Below are 25,662 nucleotides of genomic sequence, written 5' to 3' on the forward strand. Positions count from 1 at the left end.
GGCTGCACCGAGCGCCGGGCTGCCCGCCGGCCAGGGGGCGGGGCCTACACGATGTGACCACGCCTCGTAGATGGGCGGGGCTGATACTAGGCCACACCCCCATCTGCGCCCCTCCCCACCTGACCCGGTAGTGGATGCTGATTGGTCAGCGGAATAAGGCTCCAAGGGGGACGCGACGTGATTGCGCCACTTCCTGGCGACGCGCGATGCTGGCGGCGGCGGGTGGCTCGGGGCCCGGTGGGGCGGGCGGCTCCGGGCCCGGGCCGGGCCCCGGCGGCGGGGATGGGGACTTCCTGTCGCGTTACCGGCTGGTGTCCGCCAAGCTGCGGCGGCGTTTCCTGCGGAAACCGAACGTGGCGGAGGCTGCGGAGCAGTTCGCGGCGCTGGCGCGGGAGTTGCGTGCCCAGGAGAGCCTGCCCTACGCGGCCTGGTGCCAGCTGGCGGTGGCGCGCTGCGCGCAAAGCCTCTTCCACGGCCCCGCCGAGGCGGCGGCGCTGGGCGAAGCGGCGCGGCTCTTCCTGCGCCAGGAGCGGGACCTGCGGCAGCGCCTGGCCCTGCGCGGCGGTTTCGGCGAGCACCTGGCGGCGGCGCAGAGCTGTGGGGCCTTCGCCGCCCGCCTGCACCTGGAGCGGGGGCAGCCGGCACTGGCGGCCGGGCTCTGCCTAGAGCTGGCGGCAGCGCTGCGCGATACGGGCCGGCCCGCCCGCGCCGCCGCGCACTTCCAGAGGGCTGCCGAGCTCCTGGCGGCCGCTAAGCTGCCCCTGGAGGCGCTGCGCTGCTTGACGGAGCGCGCCTCCTGCCTGCTGCTGGGCCGTGATTACTCCGGGGCTCTGGCGGCGCTGACGCGGGCGCAGGCGTTGGCTGGAGCCGGGATCGGGGGGAGCGGCGGGGCCGCGCCCGGCGGAGCCTTCCTGGACGCGCTGGTGAGCTGCGAGGTGTCGCGGGTGCTGCTGCTGCTTCTCCTGCAGCCGCCGCCCGGCAGGCTGCCGCCCGAGCACGCCCGCACGCTGGAGCAGTACTGCTGGGAGGCGCCCGAGGGCGGCACGGCGGGAGGAGGGCTGCCTGCGGCCGCCAGCTACCTGCCCTCAGAGCTCTTCCTGCTGCTGCAGTCCGCCGTACTGGCCTGCCAGGAGAAGGACGCGGCCGCGCTGCGGGCTCTGCAGGCCGAGCTGTGGCCGCTGTTGAGCGCCGAGCAGAACCACCTGCTGCACCTGGTGCTGCAGGATATGCTCAGCCCCGCGGGACACGGGCTCTGAAAGCCGCTCGGACTGTCACTGGACTGTGCCCGGACGGTCCCTGCTGCCTCGGGACTGCGGAATTCGCGTGCGCGGGGAGCTGCCGGCGGGACGAGCTCGGGTCGCGTGGCCCCGCCGGCGGGGAGCGTAATGCCGTGTTACGGTCGAGCTCAGCGTCTGAAATAAAGCTGCGGTGCTAGCGCGCTCCCTGGCTGCAGCGATTGGTTCGTGGGGCGCGGGGCGGGGCCGTGGAGTGGGCGGGGTCATCGAGGGCGTGGTCACGCATGGCGGGATAGCTGTGGCTCCGCCTACCTGGTGTCACGTGGTGACGCGGGGGCTGTCGGGAAGGGGCGGCCTTTCCGCTCTCGGCGCGGCGGCTGCACCACGCGGCGTGGCCATGGCGGACGGGGACGGTGCGCGGCGGGGCGGCGGAAGGGAGATCGGAGTGGGGCGGGAGGGGGCCGGCGGATCCTGCGTGCGACTTGCGGCCGCGTGGCGATCCGTGGGGGGGTGCCCGGCGGCGGGGCTGGCCTGGAAGGCGCCTTATCGGACCAGCGGGCCGCTAAACGCGTCTCTCTCGTAGGTTCTTCCGCGAAGAAACGGCGGAAGAAGGACAAGCGATCGCTGCCCGACGAGGATGTGGCGGTGAGGGCGGCGCGGGGCTGGCGGAGGGCCGCGATGGGCTCCACGTGTCCCGCCCGGCACCGTGCGGCCGCCCCGGGAGCGGGGGGCGGGCAGAGAAGGGGGGGATGGGCGGTGTGAGCGAAACCGCGCGGCACACACTGAGCCCTCGTTGTGCTCCGCAGGACATCCAGCACACCGAGGAGTTCCTCATCAAGCCCGAGTCCCGTGTGGCGCAGCTGGACACGTCCCAGTGGCCGCTGCTGCTGAAGGTAACGAGCACGGAGGGGCGGTGACTCCCCGTCTTTCTTGTTGGGTTTCGTTCGGGTTTCTGCTCCGTGACCTGAAAGCAGTGAGGCTCTGCTGGGTTTATTTGTGCTGTTCCTTTCTCTGCCCCTCATCTTTGCGGTTTTAGTCAAAGAAGCTCATTAACCTGAATGCAAAGCGTCTTCTGTGCAACTCAGAGCTGTGCTGAGGCAAAGCTGCTGTCCTCCGTCTCATGATATTTACAGTCATTTATTTGCTTTGCTTTTGTAGAACTTTGACAAGCTAAACGTGCTGACAACACACTACACACCCCTCCCTTCCGGTGCTAATCCCTTGAAGAGGGAGATCTCTGACTATGTACGGTGAGTGTAACAATCCAGAGTGTCTTATTTCACTTCCACAGTTAGCATCTTACAAGCACATTCTGTTCCAGATTCATTTTTCTTTTCTCTCGACTCCGTCGTGCTGCTCACCAGTGAATGTCTGCCTGGGACCTGCTGGCCGTTTTCTTTGGGGGTGGCTTTGGTTTGGTTTTGTGGCTTCTCTGCAGGTAGATGTACACCAGGGGAGACCTGGTGCTTCTCTGGAGAGCCATTCAGTCTGCGTGGGGCTTTGGGTCTGCTTGGAGCACGGCTGCAGCATTTTACACTGAGCAGTGGTAGCATTCTGGAGAGTACTGTTTAATCATGGGGCATGTGAGCTGCAGTGCAGAACAGCTCCGTGTGTGCTCTGTGGAGCAGCTCTGTGGCTCAGCTCCTGTCCAGCTGTTTATTCAGGAATGGCTCAATCTTACCAAGACAGATCTCATCCTGTTTTTCACATTACCGTTGTTAGCCCCAGCGTGTAGCTCTTAATCTGTCATCTCACTCTGTAGGTCTGGCTTCATCAACCTGGACAAGCCTTCCAATCCATCTTCCCATGAGGTGGTGGCGTGGATCCGACGCATCCTTCGAGTAGAGAAGACAGGGCACAGTGGCACCCTGGACCCTAAGGTGACTGGGTGCCTCATTGTGTGCATTGAGAGGGCGACACGACTCGTCAAGTCTCAGCAGAGTGCAGGTAGGCTCACTGCCATGGGACTGTGGTCAGAGAGGCTGAGGAGGTGCAGAGTTGTTTTGGAGGCAGGGAGGTTTCCATTCTTGTCTTTGGGATACCTGCCCTAAGCTTTCAGTGCCTTGAGCTCAAGGATTGCTTATCCATCTTGCTTCTGGCCATTGAGGGCACATCTGTGCTGTCTCAACTGGTTTTTCTGATTGCTTTTCTGTCTGGGAATTGTGCTCTTTTAGGTCGATGAAAACAGGTCTGAAAAGACAGGTTTTGTGTGCTAACTGAACTTAAGGCACAAGTCTGCAAATCCCAAGAAATAAATTGTGGTGAAGAAGTAAACATGCAGCTTAGATTGTTCTGGGGGGGGGAATAACCTACTGCATAATGAGTGGTGTGCACTTCCTAGGAGAGCTGTTTGTGTGGCAGTGCGTGCCTTGAGGTCAACATTAAATGCAAGTGGCCACTCCTGACTGCTCTTGTCGTTCTTTCAGGCAAAGAGTATGTGGGAATTGTTCGGCTGCACAATGCAATTGAAAGTGAGGCTCAGCTTGCCAGGGTAAGTCTCAGCACACTGTTGGCCACGCTGGCACTCTGTGCAAAGAGTTTGGCTTCTCTGGGAGATGAGGGGGTAGGAGCAGAGCTCAGGTGTGCTGTGTGTGAGGTGATGATGAAGTTTATCCATTCTCTGAGTGCAGTGGCACTGCCCTCCTGCAGCACCCCGATTCCTGTTCTAGGGTCTGGGTGCCGTGCAGCCTCCAGAGACCCTGCAGTGTCCCAGTGTCCTGCTGGGGGCTGCTGTGGTGTGTGGCTGGCTGCCTGCAGGAGCAAAGCAGTGCTGGCAGGGTCAGGGCCCCTCTCTGGGGGGCTCTGTCCCCACTGAGACGAGGGATGACGTCTGATCACATGCAGCCACCTGATGAAAATCCCAGCTGTGCCTCAGTGGCAGCTGCAGGAGCGTTTTGACCACATCAGTGGTTCGCACAGCCTTCTTAAATAGGAAATAGCCACATGGTGATGAGCCTGTCACTCCATAAAAAGGTTCTTGTTCCTGGAGACCCAGAGGTGCTCGCACGTCAGCTGTGCTAATGGCCCAGCTTAAGGTGTTCTTTCTTCTTCTTCTACCTTCAGGCAATAGAAACTCTGACAGGAGCGCTCTTCCAACGACCGCCTCTCATCGCTGCTGTTAAGAGACAGCTGAGAGTCAGAACCATCTATGAGAGCAAGCTGGTGGAGTATGATCCTGAGAGAAGATTAGGTAAAACACAGCTCTCCTGCCTTTGATTACACTCACAGCTCAAGTGTGCTGCTTCCCATTCTTTGCAAATGTATGAGATACAGATCCTTGCACCCACTGAGCAGTTGTTTATGCTGAGAAACAAATCTCAGCTACTTTCTTTTGTTAGTTTTGCACCCTTCGCTGAAGAGCCAAATGATGCCAGCTAGATGGCATTAGCACTCAGTGCAAAGATGACCTTCATCTATCACCCCATGCTGATGGCTCTGTGAGGGGCTGGATGTGGAGCCTGCAGATGTGGCTCACTTACAGCTATATGTGTAAATTCTGTGGTGTTTCAGGTATCTTCTGGGTGAGCTGTGAAGCAGGCACGTACATCCGAACGCTTTGTGTCCACCTTGGTTTGCTGCTCGGTGTTGGGGGCCAAATGCAGGAGCTCCGCAGAGTGCGGTCAGGCATCCTGGGAGAGATGGTAGGGTGATGGTTGTGACTGTAACCAGCAAACTAGAACATGGGAGATTGTAGGAGTTCCCCAAAATGGTCTTTCTTCTTTGGTGTTAGGGAAGGGTATGGGTGCACGGTGACCGGGGGGTGCTGTGAATGGACCTGCAATGGACTTGCCATAGGCAGTCCAGAACCAAAGCGTTGAGTTCAGTTCAGGGTCTTGTCCCTGTTCTGGTAATTAAGCTTTGGGACAGAAACGACTGGGAAGTGCATCCCGGTGACTGAAAGCTTGTTTTATGCCACCTGTGTTTCTCAGCCTACAAACCACGCACGTGTCTGGAGTTGAGACACATGAGCTGTCTGCTCAGCAGCATGATCACTTGTGTCAGGGTGCAGTGCAGGCACTGTGCCTTAGCCAAGGGCGCTCGGGCTGTGCAGTTCTGTGTGATCTTCAATGCTTTGCAGTTTTCCACCTGGTTGTTCCTGGATCCCACTTGCCCATTCACACTCCAGGATTAATTTCTCTCCTTGCAAAGCTGGATTATCAGAGTGCAGGTGCTGCCCTATCTGTGCTCTTAACAGAGATGCAATTCACTGACAGTGAACCCAAGGTGATGGATGCTGCAGCTGCTTCAGTAACTTATCCCATGTTACAGATTCATGAGCTGATTAATTCAGGCTTCTACTCACTCATCTACTTTGTCTAGAAGTCCTAGATATTTAAGCTTGGTCACGCTTGAAAAGTGTTTCATGTAGACAGGGCTTGCACACTTGACCCCAGTGCAGTGTGACATTGGGCAGGTAGAAGCCTGAAGCAGCAGAGATGCAACTGCCCTCAGGCTGCCAGCAGAATGTGTTTGTTCTTACCTTTTCTATGGGGATTTTCAGCATGCTATCTGCCATTAGGCTTCAGCTGTGTCTTTTGTGCGCGTTTCAAGCTGGCTGCTGCTTAGGGGGGAGCTCAGAGGGGCTGTGTCTTTGCAGGACAACATGGTGACCATGCACGACGTGCTGGACGCACAGTGGCAGTACGACAACAACAAGGATGACAGCTACCTGCGGCGTGTCATCCTGCCCCTGGAGAAGCTGCTCACCTCACACAAGCGGCTCGTCATGAAAGACAGTGCGGTGAGTTCCTGAGGTAGGGCTGCTCGAAGCAGAGGTTGTGTCCTGTCTTGTGCAGCTCATAAATGAGGGATTGGGGTCCTCGTGCACAGCACTGTTGTGTCATGTGCTGTGCAGGACCTGATATTGGTAGTCAGCTAGAAACATTTTAGTATTATTGTTAGTAGTGGTAATGGGAAGGTAAAATATTAGTGGTGCTTCTTGCATTGATTTTTGTCCTCAAGTCGCTTACAAGCCTTTCTGTTCCCTTCCTCTGTAGGTTAATGCCATTTGCTATGGAGCCAAGATCATGCTGCCTGGTGTCCTGAGGTATGAAGACGGTATTGAGCTTAATCAGGAGATTGTAGTCATCACCACAAAAGGAGAAGCTATCTGCCTAGGTATGAAGCTGCTTATTCCTGTGCCCACCGACGTCCAAAAATAACAAACTACTTTCCAGTGAAGGTGTAGCAGATTAGACAGCATGCATGGAAGTTCAAGTAGTGCTTCCTTAAGAGCTATCATTTGGCAAGGTTTGGAGTGCTCCTCAGTGTTTCAGCTGCACAGAGCTCAGGTGTGTGTGAGGTGATGATGAAGTTTATCCATTCTCTGAGTGCAGTGGCACTGCCCTCCTGCAGCACCCCGATTCCTGTTCTAGGGTCTGGGTGCCGTGCAGCCTCCAGAGACCCTGCAGTGTCCCAGTGTCCTGCTGGGGGCTGCTGTGGTGTGTGGCTGGCTGCCTGCAGGAGCAAAGCAGTGCTGGCAGGGTCAGGGCCCCTCTCTGGGGGGCTCTGTCCCCACTGAGACGAGGGATGACGTCTGATCACATGCAGCCACCTGATGAAAATCCCAGCTGTGCCTCAGTGGCAGCTGCAGGAGCATTTCCAGCCTCTGATGTGGTCACATCAGCTCGCTGCCTTTGAGCAGGACATCTTTCTGAAGCTTTAGACCAAAGTTTCCTCCAGTGAGTTTTCAGGGGGATAGGGCATTGGCGGTGGTTTGTCTCTCTTTTGTGCTGCCAAAGGAGGAACAGCCTGAACCCAGCACATTCTTGCATCTGTACTCTCACAGTTTTGCTGCTTTAATGTGTTTGTAAGCTCCCTGCCTGTTTCTGCAGCCATTGCCTTGATGACCACTGCTGTCATTTCTACCTGCGACCATGGCGTGGTAGCAAAGATCAAGAGAGTCATCATGGAGAGAGACACGTATCCCCGCAAATGGGGCCTCGGTCCCAAGGTGAGCAGCTGGGGACTCAGTGGTGTTGGTGGGTGCCCAGGTGTGGGGCTGCAGGCACCTCAGGGTCTGTGCTTGAGCCCTCCTGTGGTCAAGAGCCAAATGATGTCAACTGCTTGGCATTAGCACTCTGTGCAAAGATGACCTTCATCTATCACCCCATGCTGATGGCTCTGGAGGGGCAAGGAGCTGTGCAGTTGCAGTGCTTCAGCTGAAATGTAGTGGGTCATTAAGCTGGAGGAATGATTACGGCCAAGGATCTGAGTTCAGTGATACACAGTTGTCTGCTGCTGTTACTTCTCTCACAAATCAGCCATTAATTAAAGTTCCGATGCCTTCTGCCTGTTCCTTGTTTGAGACTTGTAGGCTGCTGTGCAGTGGGTGTTTCCTGTGAGCTGTCAGAAGGTCCTCAGAGAATGGTTAAGCTGGTGACAGTGCAGTTGTTGCCTTGGCTTGTTCCTAGGTTATTCCTTAGAGTGGGTAGCTGAAGCCCAAGGGATGCTTTCTCCTTCATGGAGCTGGGGTCTGACCTTCTGCTCTTTGCTGTCAGGCCAGTCAAAAGAAGATGATGATCCAGAAGGGCCTGCTGGACAAACATGGAAAGCCCAATGAGTGCACACCAGATTCCTGGAAGAAGGAGTATGTGGATTACAGGTGGGTACAGGGTGTGCAGCTTCAGAGCGGTGGGCGCAGTGATGGGTTGCATGCTGTGGGCACTGTTCTGGGCACTGCCTTTTGTGCTTGGCGTGTCAGACCTGATCCAAGGTGAATTTGCTATCTGGACCCTTGGTGTTTAGCTGTGTTCCTCAAAGTCACTGGGAACGTGCTGATGCTCTGCCAGGCTGGAGTGAAAGGCCCCGAGCAGACGGTTATCCCTTTGTAGCCTGTGCCTGTGGCTCTGGAGGGAGTCAGTCTGCTAAATGAAAGAGAGGGAGGCTTTGCTGTTGTCCTGTCCAGCTGGCACTGGTGCAGGCTGCAGGTCATCCCCACACTGACCCCCCCCTAACCAATGCCTGTTGTGGGTAAGGGAACCCTTGTGGAAGGGCCTTTGTACTTGTGGAAGGCAGCAGCAGTCCCACTGAGCCTGAGGTCTCTTCTCTTTTAGGGAGTCGTCCAAGAAAGAGGCAGCTAAAGCTCCCCAGGCTGTGTCAGAGGTGGAAAGGGCTCCAAAAGTAAGTAATGCTGCTCTCTGGTTTGAGGTTGTTTGGGCTCTGAAGGCTGCTTTGGATCTTGTGCTTCTGTGGTAGAACCTGTCTCTGTGAGGGCAGAGAGTGCTTCCATTGCTCTGTCCTTTCGGTCCCTGTCTTTGTATATGAATACTGCAGCACCATAAGTGGGAATGAGGAGTACTGTAAAAACTGCAGCATCCAAAGAAATACACTGGATGGAGCTACAGTGCCAGGTCATTGTGCCAGAGAGCCTTTCTGGAGATTACAGACTGAATGTTCATCTGAGGAGTCCACCCAAACACTGTACATAGAGTTCCCTGAGCTAGGACTTCTGCTCTGATGTAAGGGTCTAAGTCAAGGCTTGCATGTAGTGCAGCAGTGTTTCAAATAAAAGGATTTGGAGTACAGGGAACACTTAAGAAGTTGGGGTGTAATTCTGGCAGAAAGGAATCCTTATGCTGTATGTTGTTAGGGACTTCTGGCAGTCTGTAGTTCACACTCCTTTTCAAAGTGTTGCTTACTGAGAAGTTTCAATCAGGGAAAAAAAAGCAGTTGTGATGGGCTTGTAAACAGCTTTTCCATCACTTGAGCTCGTTTGGAAAATGGTCTGACAGTGTGTTCTCCTAACAGAGGAAGCGAGAGTCAGAGAGTGAAAATGAGGCTGCGAGCCCCCCACCATCCCCAGCCACTCCACCACCAGAGGAGCTGAGCAAAAAGGAGAAGAAAAAGAAGAAGAAAGAAAAGAAAGCCAAAGAAGCATCTGAGAGTGGGGAAGAACAAATCGAAGTGGTATGGAATGGTGCTGCCATGGAATGGTTCAAGCATTGGGAAGAGTTGCTGTCTGTTGTGCACCTGGGATAAGAGTGTGTGTGTGGTGTTTGGACACCTGGGGCTGTGTGTGAAAGAATGTGAGGTGAAAGAGATTTCTGTCAGTGCTGCATTAGCTGTGTGTGGGCTGGACTGTCTTCCTGAAATGGGCAGTGAGTGGTGCCTTTTTGATTAATTCCTGAACTCCATTCTCTTTGCAGATCAGTGAAACCAGCACCAAGAAGAAGAAGAAGAAAAAGAAACAGAAGGAGGTAGAAGAGAGCTCAGAGTAAGCAACTGGATCTGTCCAAAGCATGCGACCTCATCATTAGGGAGGGAGAAGTCTGAGGCCTTGAAAAAGAGGACTGCCTGTGCAGCTGAGGGGCCAGCAAGTTCCAAGTTCCTTTTCTGCTGTGCGTATGAGTGAGAAGTTGTTTGCCCAGGACATGCCCTGCTCCAGCACCCCTCCTCATCCTGTTTTAAGGGTAGCCAGAGGAGAGTGGTGCCTGACTGCCCCTGCACTGAATTGCTCTGTAAAGCTGGACACCTCCATGCCAACTGAAGTGGTATCTTCAGGGAAGATGCGGCTCCTTGCTCTTTGGGGTTTCTTTTCACCGTGAAAGAGAGGAATAGCACTTTCCCTTCTCTCTTCTCCTGCCTCTTCCTCCTCTTCCAAGGTCGAAACTGTTACCCGACAGTTACAGAATGTGTTTGTGTCTGAAGGACTGGCTTAGCCATGGCCCATCTGGGTTTGGCACCTTTGGAGACAGCTGAATCGGTTATTTGAGGGGCTGTGGTTGATTTTAACGTGGCTGTATACTTGGCCTGACCCTCAGCTAGTTGAGAACAAACGTCCATTCTTTGGTACCTCTTTCCAACTTTATCATAAAAGGATTCAAACATGAAATTCCTGCTTTTTGCTTTTTAGTGTGGGGACCTGCCTGTTAGCTGTGAGCAGACCCAGGGTCCCCCAGTGATGTTGCCAGTGCTGGCTCCAACCAAATTATTGGCATGGGGCTGCAGCCCTCTCAGCTGCCTGCTGATTTTTGGTATCTAATATGCTTTGGAGGCAGTAGGTGGGGGTGCAGCTGCAGGGGCAGAGGCAGTGGGTGGGCATGTTACAAGGCTGGTGAGCACAGGCTTGGCAGCTATGCACAGGGCACTAAGTGTGGAGCCTGAATGATTTCAGGATGATTTCTCCCTATTTCTTTGGGATGGCTCGGTGGGAGCAGGTTACTTCTCTTAGAGGAACAGTGCTGAGCCAGGATTTTAGCTGCTTTTAGTAGGGAAGGATCCTGGCTGCTTTGTTCTGAGCTCTCTGCAGAGATCCTATAACATCTGTCTTTAGCCTCCTGAATTGCTTTTGTCTTAATCATCTGACTTTTCCCTTCAATGCTAGAGATGCAGTCAGCGTGGACAGCAACCAATGGCTGTCAGAATCTGGGTTGAAAAAAGTTAATTTTTATTCACTTTTTTTTTTTTTACATTAAAAGAAAAAATAAAAGCCCTATTTTTGAATGGGTGACTTTCTTGCTTACCTGACTCCTCAAGAAGGGAACTGTTCTCAAACCACCAGGTCTGTTCAGGGGGAGGGCAGTCAGTAAACGTGCACAGGCTGGAGGTGCATAGGGCACTCAATGGAGGTGTTTGGGGGTAAAACCCAGTGGGATGTGCTTGCAAGCAAACTGCTTTTCTGCTTTACTTGTCCTGGAGAAGTGTGGCAGCACCTGGAGAGTTTTTTGGTCCTACCTGCCTTACCTTGGTGCCTCCAGCTCAGGGAGGTGGGAGCAGCTGAGGTAACACACCACTCGTGGCAATGTTTCAGCACACGTTTATTGCTGCTTGTCGTTTCCCTGCAGTGGATCAGAACAAAGGTCCCTGTTGCACATCAACAGATTTTATTTTTGGCTTCTTTAAAAAAGAAAAAAAGAAAACAATTTGCACGAGACTTGTTAAACCCCTTCCCCCAGCTGACTGCTGAACACACATAACATTCTTGCACCTACGTGGTTATGGTCTGCCCAGGGGCCACGGTGATGCTTCCTGGTCATGGTGGAGCTTGTGTGTCACTACATTCCAGCTTAAGGAACTCCTTTGTGTTTTTACATTAGCATACAGTGTGTGGGACAGCCTACACTCTAGGAAACATGCCTGGATGATCACTGAAGAGACAGTTTGTACTGCATGCAACAGATGCTTGTGGCTGGATCTACTCTACGTATCGAACTGTCCTTCAGAGGTTTGGTCCACAGGACTTGCTCAGCTGCTGCAGAGTTTTTCTGGCCAGCTGGTAACAATCCAAGCTGCACGGTGAGAATTTAAATGCAGGGAGTTCTTACAACTACAGTTGCACAGGGTGAATCAGACCACCTGAACCTCAGAATGCAGGCAGGAAGCATGCCTTGGGATGGCGTGCTCTGTGCTTCTGTCAAACCCATGCTTGCCTCTTCTGGTTTGTGAGAGGAAGCCCTTAGGCTGAGGAGCTCTGGGGTGCTATGGGAAGCCTCGCTGATACCTGCTAGGCTTTCAAGGTTTTTGGGGCCATGTATGCTCTTGCAGAGGCAGGAGACCTCTGCCTGGAAGGTGGCTGCTGTACTGCTTCTCCAGGGCTGATCCAGAGAATAAGATGGGCTGGGTACTGCAGGAGGGTTGTGCTTTGCCTCAGCAGGCAAGGTGGGGCTGTGCTCTGAGCTGTCAGGATGCCCTGGGCTCTCCTACTACCTCTCATTTATAGCACCGTATGTCACTGGGCAGCCTCTGTCCTGCGTTCCCTGGCAGGGGCGTTCTGAAGACCCTGTGAGTGTTGGCCAATTGAGACTGTGTCCATGGAGCAGCAGAGGAAGGGAGCTGTGCTGGGCTGGGTGTAGGTCAGGGGAAGCTGAGGAGGTTTCTCTGCTCCCCACAGCTGCAGGATGCTTTGATAGGAAGCAATGGGGGCTGGATGCCCTCAGTAAACCCAGGAGACAGGCACCCACTGCGGGGAGCTGCAGGCCTGCTCAAAGGCTTCCTCCAGCAGCTTGAGGCTTTCCTCCACTCCATTGTTGACTATTGAGAGGTCGAAGTAGTGTGCATATCTGCTCCGGATGCTCTCTGAATCCTTGCGGAGCTGCTGCAAAGCCTCTGACTGCAAGAAAAGAGCGAAAGAGTTCAGAAGGCTGAGGAGGAGGATGATTTCATAGCACATCCCAACAGGCTTGCTTTGTCCCATTCCCAGAACAGCTACCAAGTACCAGAATCCAGAACACCCTCATCTCATCTAACAGGCCAGGAGAGCTGTCATGCGGCAACACAGGAGTTGAAGTGGATTTTTGCTGGACTTTGATGCAATGCTGGGTGCCTCAGGTTACATGCTAGTGAGGTCAGGGCCGTTTGGTTTTGTATTCTAATTTAAAATACCTCGTGGCAGCTCCCTGGGATCTACCTTGCAGCAGGCTGCTCATTGCTACTGCATGGCAAGAGGCTGGGCTGAAGGTAGGATCCCTGCAGGACGATCCCTCTTCACCACAACAGCCCCAAAAGTAGGGAGTGTTCAGCGTGGCCCAGCAAAGCTGCCTGCTCCTCATCTCCTGCACACCTCTGTAGCTAACAGGGTCACCCTGGGAGTTGGGTCCAGACCCAATTCCAGGCATCTCCCTCATGGAGTTTGGACTGCTTGCAGCTTCCGCACCTGGGGGGGGAGGGGGATGTGCTCACTGCAGTACTGCTGGGTGCTGCTCAGTTGTCAGCAGAGTAGAGGAAGGAGAGCACTAAGCAGTTTGCCTGGGTCATGTGAGCTCTGCTAAGTCACATTTTGGCACTGCTGTGTCCCCTCCAGTGAGCAGTTACCTGAGCTGCAGCAGCTTGCTATATATAGTGTGCAGCAGCAGAGCTGGCCCTGCCCACTGCGGCAGGAGTCAATGTTCTGGGGCTGCAGGCAGCAGTTGTTGATGGGGCATGGAGTAAGGGAGAGGGCTGCCTCACTGCCTTTCTTACCTGGAACCTGCCTGCTCCATCTGGCTTTACTATGCTTGACATATTGATGTGTATCCAACTACCTTCATGATGCTACACGCATATTCCACATGCCAGCTGCTGCCTGTACTACAAGCTTTATGAAGCCCCCAGTTACTGGCTTGGGCCAGCCCAGCCTGAAGAGAATGCCTTGGCTGGCTGTGCATCCAGGAGGAGCACGGCTCTGGGGCTTTGCCTGTCTCCCCTTTTCTCCTGGTGGAGGTGGCATAGCAGAGGCAGAACTGCTCTGTCTCTGGGAAACAGAAGTATGCAGCCAACAGCTTTGTGCTCAGCACTGTGCAGCATTAGTACTGCTTCATCCTAATTTTGGAGGGGTGAGCATCTCAATGAGCTAAAGAAGGAAATGCTCTGCTGTTTGTGTCCCATTTGCACAGCTGCTTTGCAGCACTGCTGCAGCTACAGACAGCCCTTGGTGCTGGGCTGTGCATCCAGCTGTGTGTTTGGGACTAATTGTGCTCCTCTAGGGATGATGCTTGCTGGGGATCTCCCTATGGGAGAGAGCCTAAGGTTGCAGGAATCCCCAAGTCCTGTCTCTTAGGTTTGGGCTGATAAAGTTACACTGCTCTCCTGGTCCACAGAAACCAATTTGAATAGGAAGAAGCTGATTCTCACTACTCTGGGCTGCTACAAGGCTTTGTCCCCCATGGGCTCCTTGCCACCCCCTGCCCCATGCTGGGGAGCTGCAGCCACCACTGTGCCAACCCACCTCCTCTGCCTTGTCTGTTGGGGCAATGAAGACTATGAATGGGGAGAGTTCTGCCGTGCGGACAATCTTCAAGGTCTGGAAAGAGAGCAGAATGCAGTTATCAGAATGTGGCAAGCTGGCAGGTGGCTGCCCCTACTTCCCCCAGCCAAGATTCACTGGTGTCTGTGGTGCAACAGTGGGCTGAAAGGGCTGTGGACCCCTGAGCCTGGGGGCAGTAAGGCAATGTAAGGGCAATGGTACAGCGTGGGGAAGGGCAGGGGTGCAGGGACGGTCACAGCACACACAAGAGCTGCCCCACCACTTCCCTTGCTTCCTACCTGGGGTTCAATGTCTAAAATAGCAACTTTGTCCTGCTGGTGGATCTTATGCACTGTTTCAAACTTGGTGCCAAACATGTTTCCCTGGTAGCTTCCAAACTCCAGGAACTCATTGGCTGAGATGTCCCGGGTCATCTCCTCAGTGGAAACAAAGTAGTAGTCCTTCCCATCCACCTCATTCTTCTTCTGGGGGCGTGTGGTGTCTGCAGAGGGAGAAATATACACAACGCCCTCAGCCAGGTGCTGACCTCCAGAAGGCCAGGGAGCCAACCTGGGGGCTTTATGAACCCTTTCTGAGCTTGGGGCTGGGGTAAGGAGGAGCACAGAAGACCTATGTACCTCAAAATGAGGCTTACCAATCCCATTGGAACTCCATCTAAATGGGACAAGTAGGCAATGTGGGCAGTGTGAGGAGAGCTGCAGGTGCTGCAGTGGGATGGGGATGGGGTGTCTGCAATGCAGGCAGTAGCAGCCCGGCCATCTCTGGGTAAGTTCAGCCCATGGGGCAGGAGGCAGGGAGACCCTGCAGGACCTTGTCTGGTGCCCTGTGACATCAAGGTTTCATGGTGCTGGAAGAACATCTCCCCACCTCCCATCCCACCTGGTGGCTTGAGGAGGAGGTGAGGAAATGTGCTGGGGTAGTGCTGCATGCCCTCACCTGGTTGTGTTACTTACATGGTGGGGGGTACATGAACTTCTCAGGGTTGTTGCTGAGCAGAGCATTCTTGATGTGGCTGCGACCCACTCCGCTGGCCCCTACAGGGAAAGAGGGATGGACATGAGCTGGGCTGAGGAGTGCCTGAGAGAAGGTGCAAACCTCTGTGCTGTTCTCCAGCCCTGGAGAAGGGTCTCCCTGCTCTAGGTGCTCTCACAGTGCCTGCAGGCTGGACTGCTTAGACCAGGAGCTCCATCAGCAGCTACACCCTCAGCATGGAAGTGCTGACTTTGGTGCAGCTGCACAGACCATAAAGACATTTAGGAGCCAGAAACTCTCCTGGAATAACTCCTCAGCACTGGAGTGCAGGTGCCAGACCATATGCACAATACCACGTGGCAGATATTACCCTGCCTGGCAATCGCTGCAGGTAGAAGAAATGCTCCCCAGTGCTTACCAGCTTTTGAAGGGCAGCACTGCTCCAGCCCTGGTTCCCCACAGCCCCCACCACATGCAGGAGGACAGGAGCAGGACCTACCTATGAGCACCAGTGTCTTTCTCTTGAAGGCAGGCAGCCTCACCACCTCCTCATACGAAACTACATCCAGCTGGTCAAAAACTGCAGTGAAGGAGAAATAAAAGTAATTAGAGCTGTCTCAGCTACTGTTGAGACCGTACTCTTGAGGGCTGTGCATGCTGGAGCAAAGTCAGATCCTTTGGCAAAATCTAGGGAGCAAACAAGATGGGCTGTGAGCATCTCCTGCTTGGCTGGCCTGGGAAAGAGCACCAGCCCCAGCAGCAACCAGTACATGGCACATGCGTGGTGCTGGGAGGCTGGAACAGCAGCCTCTAAAGAAGTTAGATGTTTTCTCACTCTATTTCTATTTAGGACAGTAGGACCCAGGAGCCAGGCGAGGAGGCAGCGGGAAGTTGCAGAGAGTTTGTTGCTGGGAAAGCTTTATTTATCTTGCTGATTTACGGCCTTGTTTGCCACCGGTCAGAGCTGCAGGTTGGGCTAGGAGCCAGCACGTCCTCAGGCCACTGCCTTTGTTGGCCTGGAGCAGGCCAAGCACTGCTTAGCACGGGGTTTAAACAAGCAGATGACAGGCACGTGCCCCCACAGTGACACTGCAAGCCGTGCAGGGCCAGCGCCTGCCCCGCGTTTGGCAGCCTGCAGGGTTTGGGGGCCCAGCACCCTGCTTGCACTTACTTGAGCTGTGCTTGGCCAGGTATTTATCTTTGTATTTCTTTTTCTTCCCGAAAGGGCTGCAGCTCTGGGCTTCGCTCTGACTGGATTGGGTGACACTCGCCACACGCCTGCCAAGACAGAATAACACCGCTGTGTTTGGGGGCCCTGGGGAGCAGCAGGATCATCCCTCAGACATGCAGTGGGGTGACTGCCGGGGCAAGCAAAGACTCATCCTGGAGCAAATGAGGTGAGGTGCGCTTCCTTTCCCAGCAGTAGCACTGGTACTACCCAGTACGGTCAGTGAGCCCCAAATCCAGCTCTTCCAGCCAAACCCAGTGAACGCATCCTTATGTGGGGCTGTGATGGGTCACGGTGAGATGTGATGGGTCATGATGAGCCATGGTGAGACAGCTCAGATCTTATCAGAACGCTCCCGATGCTTGCCATGCATGACACAGGACCTCCATGCACCAAAGCCACGAGATGGGGACGTGGCACATAGCCCCACAGCCACCTCGTGCCCAGACTGGGATTTCCTGTGAAAGGACTTACCATTCCTGCAGTTCAGGGGAAGGGATGAGTCCTGCTGACTCAGTACCGGAGCCTTCCACACGGCCCTGCCACCAGTTGCTGTCATCCTTGTTGATGATCTGAATCACGTCACCTGTCTGGAACTTCAGCCCTGCTTCCTTGCAGGGGATCAGGTTGTCTTTTTTGGGGTCGTAATCAAACTGTGCCCTCATGAACATCTGAAAGAAAGAAAGGGATGGAGTCAGTATGGCTGTATCCAGCTCCTGGCCCCCGTACTGCATCTCCCAGCACCAGCTGAGCAATGGGAGCTGATGAAAGAACTCTTTGCAGGACTATGTGCTCCACAGTCAGTCAGCACAGTGTCCATGTAGCTCCTTGGCAGCCCTGGGCTCTGTAGTGAGCAGCCAGGAGCAAGCATGGCAGCCCTGCATGGCATGGGGCCTTCTGCTAGCCCAGAGCAGTGTCACATCTATCCCTGCCTGAGACTGTCCTGGCTTTTCAGTATCACCTCTCCTTGGGAGGAAGGTACAGCACACATCTGTACTCAGGTCCTCCCTGGGTAGGACAGACCATGCTGTCCTTGGGCCATATCAAAACAATTTCCCCACAGTATGTCCTTCCAGCAGTGCTGCTGTGATCTGCCAGACACACAGGACCAACGCAACACGAACGTGGTTCTCTTTTGCAGCCAGAAAAGCAGAGCACGTGGATCACACTGTGCATTGAGACCTCTCAAGGAAAACAACAAAAATGGAATGTCCTTCCAGGATCCATCCATCCAGCCACCTGTTCAACACTGACGCTTGTTTTGAAAGCACTCTCCAGTGCCAGGAAGATGGTCATCAACACAAACCCATGAGGAACACACAGCAAGCTCTGCCCTGGAGCCCTCTGCTTGGAGCCCTCTACTTCAGCCCTGGTGCCCCAGGCTAGAAATAGCCAGGTCACTCCTCATTTGGGAAGACCCCATCAGCAAGAGTTACCTACAGACATCACCTTGGGTCAGATCCCAGTGCAGACTATTTGCCAAACATCTGCCAGTCCCATTTCTGGGGCTGGAAGTTTAAATACCAAGCGGGATCCAGCATGAGGAGTGAGTGTTTATAGTTGAAAGCCTGCAGTTGGAGGTGACCCTAAGAGACCTGAGGACGCGGTGCTTCTTATTAGGATCTTCCCAAACCAAATTGCCCCAAGAGGTCTGTGCTACCAAGCTACCAAGCTGCGGGGCCAGCTGGGGCTGGCTTAGGTGCTGCTTTTGCCCAGGGCAGCGTGGTGCTGGAATCTGCTCCATCCTACCTGTCACACTGTGAAATTAAGATAAGTGAGGGGACAGAGAAGGTGAAACAAAACCAGGAGTTACACTGCTCCTAGCAGGGGATTGCAACAAGCAGAGACCCAGGCAGCATGTGACCTGTAGTTCTGGAGCCTGGATGCAATGAAAGGGAGTACAGCAGTTGTTGCTGGGCAAGAGTTTGTCCCCGTGTCCTTCTCTGAACCCGGAGCAGCCACAGGTGAGCCAGCAGCCACATTCTTTTACTCAGAGGTAACTTTTCCCCAGGTGCTGAGCTGGCCTGGCCAACAGGGAGGGCAGATAGGGCCAGCACTTAATACACAAACAAGTGCAAGGTTGGCTGAGCTGGAACAAGGACAGCAAAGGCTAAGAGGGAACAAAGGCAGTTTTTACTTGCTACCACAACCAGCGACTTCAGCTCCTCTGGGTAACGGACTACTGTGGATGGAGGGAGGAAGGCACAGGCTCCCTGAGCATATCCATGCACCATCGACGTGCTGGGGGCACCCCCACCTCTCCAGTGACCTCCTCTCCCACTCCTGCCTGTCCTCAATGGAGGGGCCGTGCTGAGCTCTGCTCCTGCACCTGGAGCAGGTCAGTATACCTGACATCCTGGGCATCCCAGCCCTTCCTGTCAACCCGAGCACTTCAGCCAAATCAGAGCTCCGAAGACAAAACCAGCCAAGTGCACCCACCAGAACATGTCACCCCCTGTCGCAGTGTGTCACCCCTTCCTGGGCAGTGGCAGCAGCAGCTCTCTTCCTCTCCCCCACCACTTCCTTCCTCCCACTTGCTCACTGCTAACGGTTCCTACCAACATGCTGGCAGCAGCCAGAACTACAGCACTCGGCCTGCAGCTGAGGCATTAAGCATCAGTGACAGCATAGGCACTGTGCTGCACCTGGAGGCTCTGCCATCACCCCGCAGCAGGGAACGACAGAATCACAGAATCATAGGGGTTGGAAGGAACCTCCAGAGATCATCAAGTCCAACCCCCAAAGAAAGCAGCTGCGAGGCCGTCATGGCAGTGCTCACAGGGGACAGGAGGCTCTCGTGCCCCCCGATGCACACACACACAGCTGCTTTTGCATTCCCAAAGACTGCACACAGGTACTTCTGGCGCATGCTTCTACACACACATCTGGTTAACACATCTGCTCATTTGCACAGGCCAGGTCCCTTTCTCCTTCAGTAGCTCAGGGAAGGGAACAGGACAGCCAGACCAGCACCAATCCCCATGGTTTGCTCTGGTCCCACCCCACAGCCACGGGTCTGAAAACTGCACTTACCTGGAGAGCAGGGAGGCGGCTTTGCTGGTTGGGAATGACTTTTATTGAGACCATCCCCTGGGTTTCTTTCTAGTGAACAAAGGAAGGGGAGAAAGAAGAGTTGGAGGATGTAGACCTGAATGCAGCCCAACAGCAGCAGCCTGTGCACGGAGCAAGGCACTGTGCCAAGCGTCACCAGAATGAACCATTTCCAGCCCAGCAGCCCCAGCAAGGAGCTTGACAGGACAGGCCCATTTGACCAGCAAGATGGAAATGCTTCCCTCAAGCTTTCCTTCTGTGCTGGACCCTTGCTCCTTCTTCACAAATCCTGCATGTTCTATGAGGATGAGCACATCTGGAGACAAGGTGGGGCCTCCAGGGACAACTGTCCTTCTCAGGAGGCAAAGACAAGATGCTGTGTGGAGGGGCTGAGCACTTGGCCATAGTACAGCACCCCAGGATGGCAGCCCCAGCTCCTGCTACAAGCAGCGATGAGTTTGGCTCTGATGTATAGGTGGGAATTAATGCTCAGCCAACATGCATGTCTGCAGGTAAAGGGGTCATTCCTTTGGAACAGCCCTGCCAAACACAAATACCTACCAGCATCTTCTGCAGCTGGTCAACTGAGTGGTTGCTCACACTCTGCCCATTGATTTCTATGATCTCATCACCCACATGAAGGGAGCCTGCCAGCAATGGGAGAAACATGAAAATGAAGGACTGGACAAAAGCCACTCACTCCTGACACCCAGAGCAAGCTGTAACCCAAGCTGTAACCATGATGCTAGCTTGAGCAGCGCTTGTGGAGCTGCACACATCACCTACCACTGAGGCACAGGGGGAATGAATTCTGCACACACCACCCCACACACACACACTTCGTCCACTCCAAAGGTCATCAGGTTATCTATACTGGTCAAATCACCTGTTCCACAGTTATTCAAACCTAACCCCAAGGTTCACCTGAAGCCAAACGAGTCTCCTTTCAGGGCCCTTGAACACAAGACATTCTTGACTTTGTGTGTTTTCAGTGTATATATCAAGCCAGATTGCAGCCTCAGATAGACTGCTATAAATCAGGCTCCAGCAGCATTACTGGAACGGCTCCTGGGTTATTTTGGCAGGGATAAGCTCAGACTTCCCATTTGGACCCAAAGCTGGAAAATGGGCCTCTTCAGATAAGCACAGAACATCTCATTCCATGCTCCTTTGGCAAGAACCAAAATCACAAAATGGCACCTATTAATTTCTTTTGGCCCTTTGGCTTGCAGAGCCAATCCACAGCGAGCCTGTCCCATCTGTGCACTTTAGGAACGGGAAGAGTTTCCCCCACAGTCTCTGGGGCATGATCCTTCTCCAGTTACAGTCACCCCATCACGGGATGGAGACAGATGGGTCTCAGGTTCCTTTCTGGGAGAGCCCTGCCCCCAACCCTTCATTTCTCTCTAAAGCCTCCAGTGCATTAACATGCCAGCCATGCAGAGAGATGAGTCCCAAGTTCCTGACATACTCCTGGTGGAGGAAAGGACACAGACGCCCACGTCACAGGGAAAAGCTGGCTTGTTACCTTGTCTGTGTATCATGCCCCCGTGGAAGATCCTGGCCACCATACAGCTCTGCTTGTCATTGAGCTTCAGCGTGATTCCCTGGAAGACAGGAAAATCCATGACTGCTCCTCTTGGCACAGGGCATCACCCACTGATGGGGGCTCACTCCAGATCCCAGGCAGCATCCAGCACCCTCTTCCCACGGCCGATTCTCCAGCGATCTCCTGCCTCCCCCAAGGCCAACCCATTGGTGCAGCTCCACCTGCCCTCCGCCCCCCTCGGTGCCACCAGCCTTGGGGATCTTGCCAGCTCTCACCATGGGCTCCTCTGTCACCTTCTCAAACTGAACCAGGCGAATCTTCCGCACCTCACGGCCATTGTTGTGGGAAGGGCTGCCCAGGGTGGCAGAGCCATTGGTGTAAATGTCCTCAGTCATAGCATTCGGGGCCTGAGTGATGGCCTGTCAGGGCAAAACAGAGAGTGGGATTTAGGAACTCCACCTGTGTGGGGCTGAGCCATTTGGCAATGTTAGCATTCCGGGCACAGCAGGGAGAGTAGAGACCCATGTGCTGGAGGAGAGGACAACGAGAGCAAGGACAGACAGAGAGCACAAAAGCTTCACCCTTGAAGATGTGTATGTGGGCTTCATCAGTAGTTCTCCAGCTTGGGAAATACAGGAGGCAAGAAAAGTCTGGGAAAGCTACAGGTACCAGAAGTCAGGAGTCCACAGCCGGTCATCTTCTGCAGCAGCAGGTCCCAAATACTGCTGTGTGTCGCAGCAGCACTCAGCCCAACGCCAGCTCATTGCAGAGCACACAGCCCAGGACAGCTTCAGAGCCAACAGAGCAGTAAGGGACTCATCCCCAAGGAACAGGGACAGCGCTGGGATCAGGCTCTGTTCTCGCTCGGTTTGCAAACTCTGCTTTTCCTCATCTAGGTCAGTGTGCAACCAGCACGGTGCTGAGCCACGTCCCCACGGGCCAGGGGTGACAGGGCCTGTGGCTGTACCAGGACAGGCAATGGCAGAAAGGGACAAGCAAAGAGGGAGCTGCGTGTGCTGTGCAGCACCAGTGAGGATGTGCGATATACCTTTATACTTCTAAGCTACTTCTGACAGAGCCCAACAGCCTCCTCCTCCTCAGGGCAAAAAGGCAACATTGCACACTATCTCTGGCTGCCTATGGCTTAACCATGGAGGAGGAGGAGGCTGAATCATGGCCCAGAGGAGTGCCAGTGGCTCACAGGGCAAAAGAGCTCACATCTTGCCAGCCCCAGCGAGGTGAGCTGCTAGCAGGCAGCATCCAGTAGTGCTGGTGCCCTCAGCTCTCTGCTCTTGGAGAGCGGGTGTGAGGAAGAGGAGGAGGAAGTGAACAAACTCCTCCAGCCCTGCTTGAGGCCAAAGTGCCTCTGAGGTGATCTGAGTCAGCACAAATCACACTTATCTCCTTCGTGCCTTGGAAAAGCATTACACCACCCAGTCCCCAGACTCAAACCCTGGGCTCAGCAAAGCCTGCTGACCCAGGACATGGCAGAGTCTGCTCCACAGCTGGGAGTTCCCATCCCTGCTGAGCCTCCTGGCCCTGACCTTTGCATTTTGCTGAGAGCTGGAGAAAACACTCAGCCCTCAACGCTGACACAGCACCAGTGTCACCCTGGTTGCCCTGGAGAGCAAGCCTTGTCACCACAGACAGCCCCTGGTCACTCCATGGCACCTCTGTCCCAGAAGGGACCTCCAGGGACCCTGGGCACAGCCCATTCATCCCCAAAGTGACTGCACTAAGTGGCTGCTGAGAAAGGAAGGGGAAATGCCCGGCTCACAGGTGGGTTCAGGGTGGCACGTGACAGTCCCAGCACTGAGCAGAGGGCTACAGGAGGTGGGAGATGCACGGCTCACACTCAGTGCACACAAGCTATCTGCCCACATTGCCTCCCATGAATCCTCCCGGCAGCCGTCACGCTCCTGGCCAGCTCAGCCCGTGACCTCTGGAGGCTTTGCAGCCGTGCTGGACACAGGCCAACCCCTGCTACTTAGTCACTGCTCCACGGGAAGCATCTGTGCACGCTGCCAGGAGCCAACACCGCCGGCTCCACGCAGCCCTGGGCTCAGCCAGGGCACGGAGGTGCAGGGAGGCACAGCCACTGGCTCCGCAGCCATGCAGGCACAGCCCACCATTTTCCTCTTCTGCAAGAGGCACAAGGGTGATGGGAGGACAGCAGCCCTTGGGGCCACGTGTGCCAGCAGGGAATGCGGTGAGAGGGAAGCAACCCTTGGTGAGAATCCTGGGCAGGGTCAGTGTCGCCCTCTGGGGTTGTTCCTGCTGCTGGGCTGGGCTACACACCACTGGGGGAATCATAGAATGACTTGGGTCAGAAGGTTGGAAATCAAACATTAACTCTCATTTACAGGAGAGCAAAGCAGCACTTTGGGGAAGCAGCACTCTGGAGCAAAGGGCACACTTGGAGGCTTGGCTCTGGGCTCTCCTTGCTGTCCTCACCAGGGGATTTCAGTATCAGGTGGTCTCAGAAGAGCACGTGGAGAGCACATGGAGAAAGGTCAGGTGCTGCTGGCTTTGCTGGGTGGGCCCTCAAAGCACAGCAGCAGAGAGATGAAAAAGGGGAGAACAGTCCCAGCTATGGCAAGCAGCAAAATGCCAGCTCCCTCCAGCACCATCACCCTTCATCTGGACATAATCACTGTGGGTGTGGAGGGGAGGCCAGGACATGAGCCTTGGGCACATCCTTGCCCTGGGGTGGCTCTGCCTGGATCTGCTCTGCTTGGTGCTGGCCCAGCAGCCTCTCCTCCTGCTTGAGAGCATTACCACTGCACAACAAATGCATGCACTGGGGTGCCTAAAAAGCACAGCAACAAACAAAAGCAAACCAGCAAATACAAAATGGGGGGAGAGGTGGGCACGTGGATATTTAGTAGTAATTCATTCTGGTCTGAGGCTGCTGCCCACTCAGGTCAGCCTGGAGCAGACCTCACTCAAGACCTCTTCCAGTGAAATGGTCCGTTTTAAGAAGAAAAAAAAAACCACCCACTTAAATCAAACAAAATTACGCTGCTGGAACTGGGAAAAGACACAGCTATGTCAACAGGTCACAGGGGATGGGAAACAAAGGAGCAGGAAGAACACAAGCGGCTGTGGAGGACAGAAGATGCTGCCCTCACTGCAGCTCACTGAGTGCTGTGATAGAGAAGGGCCACATTCCCAAGCAGCCCCATCAGTTTTGCTGAGGCACTGCTTTCCCAGCAGGGAAGGCCAACGCAGCCCTCCAGATGTGTTAGTGAAACCTGCCACCTCCGAGGGACAGCCAGTAAAACGGATGGGGCTTTGAGGAGCAGCGCAGCCACTCCATTCCCTGCCTTCCAAGTGGCATTTTCCCTGCAGCCACACAGCCTGGAACAGCACAAACCGCATTCACGATTAAAGAGCCAAAGCCAGTCCTACACCCCCATCATTTATTTTGGTCAAACCCAGGAGGAGTTTTGCTCAGCTCCCAACCACTATTTTCACCCACAGTCATTTCAGAAGAGGGACCACAGCTGGAAATGGCACTGGTTTGATGCCATGTGATGCTGCCATAGGGTCACACGCTGTCCCTCTCCACACCCTCAGCTCTGAGAAGGGCCCTCCTCCCAAACCACAGACCCGCTGCCCATTTTACATCTGGAGAACTGAGTCACAGCAGATTAGGTGGCATGCCCAAGGTCACCCTGCAAGCCAGCAGCACCACTGGGAGCAAGACCCACTTCTCCCTGGCAAATCTTTATTTGCCATTCATAGATAAAGGAAAGCCAGGCGGGTGCGTGGAGGGGCTGAAGCCTCCTGCACTTCTGCTTGCTTTCAAGCCACGACTGCCTCCACTCACATGGGTCTGGGATCCCTGCTGCATCAGGAGCAGCAGGAAGAGGAACCTCTCTGTGATTTGAGCTGGGAAGCAGCCAGCCTGACCCAGAGCCCTGAGAACCGCTGCCACGTCCCTGCCACCCCGCGTGGCCAGCATGCTGCAGGAATGAGCACACAACCAGATACACAACCCAGCTGGGCGCCAGCCCTATGGAGCACCTCCTAACAGCTCCCAGCTGGTCACCTTCCTCTTTATCCCTGCTGGAACAAATGCACCGTGGCAGTGGGCAGCTGCAGGCCAGCTCCTATGTTCTCTGTGCTGCACTGCGTGGGGGATTGATTTATCCCTGCTCCAGGGATGGATGGAGAGCCCCTCTCAGCAGCACTTGCTCCAAATGCATCTTCTACTTATTTTTTGCAGCACTCTGCCAGCGCTGAGCCATAAAAAGCACACAAACAAACCACCAGCACGGGCCAGACCGGACAAACCTCCTTTGGAAGCGCTGGATGGGCCAAAAGCAGCTTGGTGGAAATCTCTCGTCTGCTTTCCGAGGCAGCACGGAAACCCCGTCCCTATGCGGACAGCACGGCTCAGCCACGGGCTGCCGCTCTGCCCTTCTCCCTTCATCCCAAATGACAGCAGCAAGGAATGACCCTGCGCTGTTTGTGCTGCAGCCCCGGATCCCCTCCCGCTCCCGTTTCCAGCTCAGACCAGCCGCAACTTCGCAGCAAAACAAGCACACAGGACGCTGCGCTCCCTCCCCGCCCCCAGCCCCGCTAAGCCGGCTCCCGGACAGGCCGAGGTTCTCGGGGCTCCGGCGGGGTCCGCGGGCGCTCGGTGCTCACCTCGGGCTTGGCCCGGTTCTGCAGCAGGTGCTCCAGGTAGAGGTCGGACAGCGCCGTCCTCATGCTGCCGCTTCCCCCTCCGCCGCCGCGGCTCGATTTGAGCGTCATCCCCCCGGCCCGGCGCGCCGCCAGCAGCCGCAGCCGGTTCCGTTGGCTCCAGCAGAGCGGCCCGGCCCCGCCGTACCAAGCCGGCTCCAGCAGCGCCGCGGTTGCCGCACGCTCCGCCCGGCGCGGGGCGGGACGAGGACGGGCTGGCGGCGCAGCGCCGGGCGGAGCCTGGGGGCCGGGC

At 55.1% G+C, this 25,662-nt stretch overlaps 3 protein-coding genes and 5 non-coding genes across 8 annotated transcripts; 7 read left to right on the forward strand and 1 right to left on the reverse strand.

Moving 5' to 3' along the window:
• The first annotated feature begins 206 nt into the window (after positions 1-206).
• On the forward strand, positions 207-1,431 carry LOC122182892 (40-kDa huntingtin-associated protein-like). Its single transcript, XM_042876540.1, has one exon. The coding sequence runs from the start codon at positions 207-209 to the stop codon at positions 1,254-1,256; it is 1,050 nt and encodes a 349-aa protein (XP_042732474.1). The 3' UTR covers positions 1,257-1,431.
• A 140-nt stretch (positions 1,432-1,571) lies between these two features.
• DKC1 (dyskerin pseudouridine synthase 1) lies at positions 1,572-10,679 on the forward strand. Its single transcript, XM_042876626.1, has 15 exons — positions 1,572-1,648; positions 1,819-1,880; positions 2,042-2,128; positions 2,394-2,485; positions 2,998-3,182; positions 3,662-3,726; positions 4,299-4,425; positions 4,746-4,876; positions 5,833-5,976; positions 6,233-6,353; positions 7,070-7,188; positions 7,736-7,839; positions 8,291-8,357; positions 8,985-9,143; positions 9,383-10,679. The coding sequence occupies exons 1-15, from the start codon at positions 1,633-1,635 to the stop codon at positions 9,452-9,454; spliced, it is 1,551 nt and encodes a 516-aa protein (XP_042732560.1). The 5' UTR covers positions 1,572-1,632; the 3' UTR covers positions 9,455-10,679.
• On the forward strand, positions 3,827-4,073 carry LOC122183106. The gene has a single exon (XR_006180096.1). It is a non-coding gene; the product is annotated as a small nucleolar RNA SNORD17 (small nucleolar RNA).
• LOC122183109 lies at positions 4,595-4,670 on the forward strand. Its single transcript, XR_006180099.1, has one exon. It is a non-coding gene; the product is annotated as a small nucleolar RNA SNORD83 (small nucleolar RNA).
• LOC122183112 lies at positions 5,040-5,173 on the forward strand. The gene has a single exon (XR_006180102.1). It is a non-coding gene; the product is annotated as a small nucleolar RNA SNORA36 family (small nucleolar RNA).
• Positions 6,533-6,779, forward strand: LOC122183107. The gene has a single exon (XR_006180097.1). It is a non-coding gene; the product is annotated as a small nucleolar RNA SNORD17 (small nucleolar RNA).
• Positions 7,283-7,358, forward strand: LOC122183105. The gene has a single exon (XR_006180095.1). It is a non-coding gene; the product is annotated as a small nucleolar RNA SNORD83 (small nucleolar RNA).
• Positions 10,680-11,042: 363 nt separating the features above from the next.
• On the reverse strand, positions 11,043-25,517 carry MPP1 (membrane palmitoylated protein 1). The gene is made up of 12 exons (XM_042876628.1): positions 25,374-25,517; positions 20,993-21,136; positions 20,697-20,775; positions 19,730-19,815; positions 19,151-19,219; positions 16,592-16,788; positions 16,061-16,167; positions 15,389-15,469; positions 14,871-14,951; positions 14,196-14,398; positions 13,879-13,953; positions 11,043-12,285 (listed from the first exon to the last, which is right to left on the reverse strand). The coding sequence occupies exons 1-12, from the start codon at positions 25,479-25,481 to the stop codon at positions 12,109-12,111; spliced, it is 1,407 nt and encodes a 468-aa protein (XP_042732562.1). The 5' UTR covers positions 25,482-25,517; the 3' UTR covers positions 11,043-12,108.
• Between the last annotated feature and the right edge of the window lie 145 nt (positions 25,518-25,662).

The sequence above is a fragment of the Lagopus leucura genome, unplaced genomic scaffold (genome assembly GCF_019238085.1).
Source record: "Lagopus leucura isolate 7727_CA_CO unplaced genomic scaffold, USGS_WTPT01 Super-Scaffold_100016, whole genome shotgun sequence".
NCBI classification, from domain to species: Eukaryota; Metazoa; Chordata; class Aves; order Galliformes; family Phasianidae; genus Lagopus; species Lagopus leucura.

Excerpts from the sequence above, each read along its gene's own strand:
- MPP1 (XM_042876628.1), bottom strand. The coding sequence starts at position 25,481 with ATGACGCTCAAATCGAGCCGCGGCGGCGGAGGGGGAAGCGGCAGCATG. Across the intron at positions 20,776-20,992 it reads AGGTGACAGAGGAGCCCATG|GGAATCACGCTGAAGCTCAA; the intron begins GTGAGAGCTGGC and ends CCTGTCTTCCAG. Across the intron at positions 16,789-19,150 it reads GCCGCCTCCCTGCTCTCCAG|ATGTTCATGAGGGCACAGTT; the intron begins GTAAGTGCAGTT and ends TCTTTCTTTCAG.
- LOC122182892 (XM_042876540.1), top strand. The coding sequence starts at position 207 with ATGCTGGCGGCGGCGGGTGGCTCGGGGCCCGGTGGGGCGGGCGGCTCC.
- DKC1 (XM_042876626.1), top strand. Across the intron at positions 3,727-4,298 it reads GTGAGGCTCAGCTTGCCAGG|GCAATAGAAACTCTGACAGG; the intron begins GTAAGTCTCAGC and ends TTCTACCTTCAG. Across the intron at positions 8,358-8,984 it reads AGGTGGAAAGGGCTCCAAAA|AGGAAGCGAGAGTCAGAGAG; the intron begins GTAAGTAATGCT and ends TTCTCCTAACAG.